This window comes from Chelonia mydas, chromosome 7 (genome assembly GCF_015237465.2).
Source record: "Chelonia mydas isolate rCheMyd1 chromosome 7, rCheMyd1.pri.v2, whole genome shotgun sequence".
Taxonomy (NCBI): Eukaryota; Metazoa; Chordata; order Testudines; family Cheloniidae; genus Chelonia; species Chelonia mydas.
In genome coordinates, this window is record NC_057853.1 from 45541324 (window position 1) to 45546642 (window position 5319).

General features: G+C 53.4%; 1 protein-coding gene across 1 annotated transcript in view; it reads left to right on the plus strand.

Annotated features, from left to right (window-relative positions):
* Positions 1 to 5319, plus strand: part of GRM2 (glutamate metabotropic receptor 2) — a 74873-nt gene that overhangs the window by 67249 nt on the left and 2305 nt on the right. Inside the window, exon 5 of the mRNA XM_037905633.2 lies at positions 4494 to 4668. Within this exon, the coding sequence (XP_037761561.1) occupies positions 4494 to 4668 (175 nt within the window). The remainder of the gene's footprint in view (positions 1 to 4493; positions 4669 to 5319) is intronic.

Genomic DNA, 5319 nt, shown 5'->3' on the forward strand with positions numbered 1-5319 from the left:
ACCCTCCTGCTCCGATACAGGGGCTGCTGTCGGCTCGGGAGCAGAACTGAGAGCTGGGAACCCCCTCTCTCCTCTGCTCTCGGTGACACCAACCCACACTGGGCCCAGCAGTGAGGAGGAGAACTCAGACCACCTTTAATGCAGAGGGGTGACAAGCGGGTCCTGTGGGGAGAAGGGGGTGGCGAAGGGTGGAAGCCGGGGCGTGATGCCAAGGAGAGGTGAGGAGGACTGGGACATGGAGCTGAGCAGGGGAAACTGGGATTGGGATGAAGACTCAAGGGCGAGGTAGGAGGAAACTGAAGCTGGGACATGGTGCTGAGAGGGTGTGATGGAGACAGTTACTCCATTAACTCAAGAGGCCGAGGTCTGTGCAGTGAATCTAAAAGCTGCTGGTGATCCACCTGGGTGTCAATATGATTCCATAGGATGGATTGTTTTTTCAGTTGGCTTTTTAAGAACACAAAAAGCTAAGTTAAAAGAACATTAAGGTTGCAAAGTCAAGCTCTCAGAAGTTACCATGCGCAACCTTAATTCGCTCCCCCCCCCGCCCCTCCCCGTGCATAGGCACTATAATGCCGACTTGACTGACAAGATCAGGTGCTAGTTTTTCCGCCGGACCCTGTCCCCATTCAGTGCACAGACTGGGCAGTGCTCAGGGAGTGAATCAGGGTCCTGTGGCTCATGTGCCTATTGTCTCCAGGACCCTGCCTCATTTGTTGCAGAAATTGGAAGGCGGGTCATGAATGAAATGGGACAGTAGGAAGAGAAAGGGAGGCTTTGTGGTTGAAGCAGATGAATGTGCCAGGGAGCACTGGAGTCTGTCCCTGCCTCTGCCACAGATATCCTGTGTGATGCTTGGCAAATCACTTAATCCAAACTCATCCCACGTGATTACTGTTACTAATTGCACGGTCTGCATTTTCTTGGTGTCTGACTTGAGACCCTAGGGTCTGAGCTGCAGAAATGCTGAGCACTCACAGCTGTGACTGAAGTCAAAGGGAGCTCAGCTCTGAACAAACGAAATGCTAAATTCTCTGAAAAAGCAGATCCCAGGCATCTCAAATTGGGCACCAAAAATTAGTGGGTGCTTTTGACCTCACTATGTCTCTGTGTCTCAGTTCCTCAGCTGTAAAATGGGGATAATAATACGCCCGCATCTCCCAGGGCTGCTGTGATGATAAATTCAGTAATATTTGTGCATCACTCAGCTATTACAGTGATGAGACCCATAGACAAGCCCATGCGGAAATGAACAATTCTGTCTCCAGAGCAGGGTTTGGATAGTGTGTGCAGTAACTAAGAGTTGGGCCACACATTGAGCAGTGAGGATAAAACAAAACATTGCCGAACTGCTCATTAATTGAGCACCATCTGTCCTGTGCCCTCAGTGAGGAAAAAATACTATGTGAGCATGTAATTAGAGCCTATCGTAATGCGTACGGTGGTTGAACTAAGGTTGCCCAGGCAACCTCAATTTTGGCGTGTCCTAACTTCCGAGCGCTTGACTTTGCGGGTTTTCTGATGTAATATAATGCTACTTTCAGTGACATTTAGTGCAGGCGACAGTAAAAACCCTCCCTCTGCAGCAAGCAGCCTTTAATCTGGCATGGGCTTAGCATATATGCCATAACAATCCAGACCAAAGGAGACAGGTTAAAACTGATGAACACATGACAGGGGCTGAGGAAGATGTTCCTGAGATGACAGAGGGCCTGCTTCTGCTTGCCCTCGCACCAGCTTCTTGCGTGTGTGACCTCTCCAGAGCAGGGAGCGCCCTCCTTCCATGTTTGCAAAGCCCCAGGCGGGCAGGACTTTAAAGACTTGTCTTGGATTGTGGCACTTTGGGGAAGGCTCCGTGTTTTTGTTGCCTGTTTGTACACAATGGGGTCCTGTGGCTGGGTGCTACTGCAATACAGACCAGTAATAACAATAATCGTTTTACAGTGGTGTAGCACTGTTGGCGTCATGTGTACTCAAGTGAAACCAGGAAAGCACAGGTGAAATCAGAATCATGCCCTTAAAATCCAACTTGCCATCCCTGGAAATCCTGGCCTAAATTGCACTGATTATTCACCATGGCCCCTGGAATAGAATGACATTCCTGCTTCTGGAATAACAACTGATCTACTGAAGCCTTCCTCTCTCCCCAGTATCTGTGGGTGATCCGAAAGGTCCTGCCCTAGCTCCTCTGCTCCCCTGAATACACTCTGAGTATGATGATTCCCTGTTGATTTCAGCAGAGTTACTCTGGGGGAGAGGCAGACCCTCCGCTTTTACGTTACGTTTTCCCTGGTGTCAACTGGCACCTCTACGGCCGTGTCGACCCGAGTGAAAATGGGATGTTTTCCAATCATGTCTGCGCCATTCAATTCCCTGGAAGACACTTGGAGCTGGTTGTTGCTGTAGCTTTGGGGTTCTCGTGTTATGGAGGGACTCAGTTCTGCCCCTCCCTCCCCGAGAGCTCACCTTGAGTGGTTCTTGCTCCGTTTGTCCTGGGATGAAGCAATACTCGGGGCCACTCGTGAGGATGGAATCAGGCCCTTGGCGATTAGCACCAACAACATTGCCTAGGAATGTGTCAGGAGTAATTGCATAGCCCTGGCTTTCGGACCCTCCCTTCGCTCCCCACTAGCCAAAGGCTGCCAATGGTGCTCACGGCTGTGCTGCCTGACACCCTTCTGGAGAGAGGGTGGAACTTTGGATGCAGCTGTTGGGAGCTGCTAAACTTCTCAGTATGGCCATGACACTGCTGCTGCAGGAGCCCATGCAGGACTCCTCCTTAGTTTAGCATCAGTCCTGCAGAGCTGAGGTGCTAAGGGCTGGAGCACCAGGGTTAGCTGCCCTCTTCACCCCATTTTATGGAGGGTTGGCATTTCCCTGGAGAGCTTGCTACAATCAGGGCTCTCCTGTAAGCTGGGTGTCTTGGCTATGGAAGGATTTGCCAGCACTGTCTGGTTTCTTGTCTGTGCCCTTAGAGGATCATGCAGGCAAAACTCCCACTGAAGGCAGAAGGAAGCAGGAGTGCAGGTTGCATGCGGCATGTGAAATGGGGCCTGTAGTTTGGGGAATGGAGGAACCCTTGCTAGGCAGCAGACCTGCTTTGGTCCTGCTTTGAGCAGGGGGTTGGACTAGATGACCTCCTGAGGTCCCTTCCAACCCTGATATTCTATGATTCTATGATTCTAAGACTCCGATGTGTGGTAGCAGGAGGGGAACTCTTCGTACTCGAAGCATCAGCTGAGATTCAAAGGAGAACGCTGCAAGGGGTGCCAGCTTCGGACTGCCACACCTGGAGAGCTTGAAGCTGTTCTGCTGAACGCCAGAGAGGATGAGTAAGCGAGAGCCCCCAGTTGAGCTTGGAGCAGTCACTTGCAGGCTTCGGGCTGGTGCGGAAATGAGCGACAGGTGGAAGCGAATGCTGCTGAAGGCTAGGGGAGTACGGGAGCTCAGGAGGCAGGTGGCAGCATCCCCGTATGCCTTGGGGCATGTGACAAAGCCTCAGGCACATTTTCAAAACGAGAAAGAAACCTTTCGACAGTGGCCGGCTCAGCCTCCACCCACGCGGAGCTCAGGGGCTGCAACTGTCAGAGGCTAGTGTCCAGAGGACAGGGTAACATGGAAAAAGTTCAGGAAACCTGAGGTCCCTTAGATCATGGGGAGCTAAATCCATAGCTGGGGCTCGATCCTGCTAAGTGCTGAGCTGTCTGGTCCATCAAGGCGCTCAACATACACTTAACAACAGTAATAATTGCATCATCTGGGGAAGGCAGTGGGGCTAGTCTTGTGCTTACGGGCTTTGAAGGATCAACAGCTTTGCATGGCTTTAAGCACTAAGCAAAATTTGGTAGATTCATCTAAGCTCCACATGGAGTTTTTGGAGCTGAAATTCAAGGTGAAACCAAAGGGCGGGTCAGGGTGTGTGTGTGTTTGTGCGCATATGAATGCATGCACACCACCCTCTTCTACCCAGTTCAACAGATCACAACCAATCGAGTGTCTGCATGAAACTTTGCGAACCAAAATGGCTGCATCTGTCCTCTGCTGTACTGTGGGAGTATCTGTAGAGGGCTGGAGTTTGCATCTGTTTAGGATGTAGACAAGAGGCCGTGTCTCTCAGATCAGGCAAGAGGTTCAGTGAGATCAGGAGATGATAGGGGCTAACCACAAAGCTGAAGCTGGATCCAAACTCCTGCAGAGTTCAGCGTCGGGGCTTTGGTTCTGCCCCATTTCTGCTGGGGTGGGGAAAAAATAGAAACTGTTCCAAGGAAGCTGGTGGGTGGGTGTCCCCTCTGAGCTTATGCCAGCTGTGCGGGGGTTTGCAGGATGTGTAGCCGGGGACAGTGCCTTCGGGCAGGTCAGACGCTAGGTGTGGCCTTTACTCAGTGGTGGGTTGGATCTGAGCACCACCCCGTCGTGTGTGTGTGTGTGGGTGGGTGGGTGGGTGTGTTTCACTCTGTCTCTCTGGGCTGATGTCTCCCATCTACTCCCCGCAGGTGCAGACCACCACCATGTGCATCTCCGTTAGCCTCAGTGGCACCGTGGTTCTCGGCTGCCTGTTCGCCCCCAAACTCCACATCATCCTCTTCCAGCCCCAGAAAAACGTCGTCAGCCTCCGCGTGGCCACCAACCGGTTCAGCGTGACTGCAGCAAGCTCCAGCCACTCGCACGGTGAGTGGCTGGCGGCCCCCCCGGCGCCACTCCCTGGCCCTTCCTGGGCCTGGAGCATGGTGCCTGTCCTCCTGGGATAGGAGTCCTGTCGCCAGAGGGCTGAATGCTGTGGGGGACAGGAGCATGGCCCGCTGACCCTGGGCACCAGCTCCCTTTGGAGAGCTTTGCAATTCAAATATCAGTGGCCAGTAGAATTGAAAATGTTACAAGCCATTGAGTGGCCCCCTCCCTGCACCCTCCCTGTAATGTCATACGCTTTGTGCGGCTGCTAATGCTGACATCTCCTGCATGTTTGGGGACATGCATGCCTCCCTGATGTGTAATAGCCACTGCCACCTCCCTGGGGGGAGGGGAATCTTTGCAGGGCAGGCGGGGACGGTCGCTGAGAGGCAGGGGCAGGCACCCCCAGTTTGTGGGCAGGGTGAGAGGGGGACATGCGCCGGAGGGAGGAAGGGACAGCCCCGGGGCATGGGCTCAGCAGCAGACTGTGCCCTCAGCCCCATGGCTGCACGTGGGGCTACAGCGCCTGCTCCAGGGTGCTCTCTGAAGGCCATGGGGAAGACAGTGGGGTGCGCCAGGCAGCAATGGTGAGGCTGGGACCCAGGCCCAGCTGCTGTTCCATGATGCCTCTCTGTGTTCTTCCCCCACCAG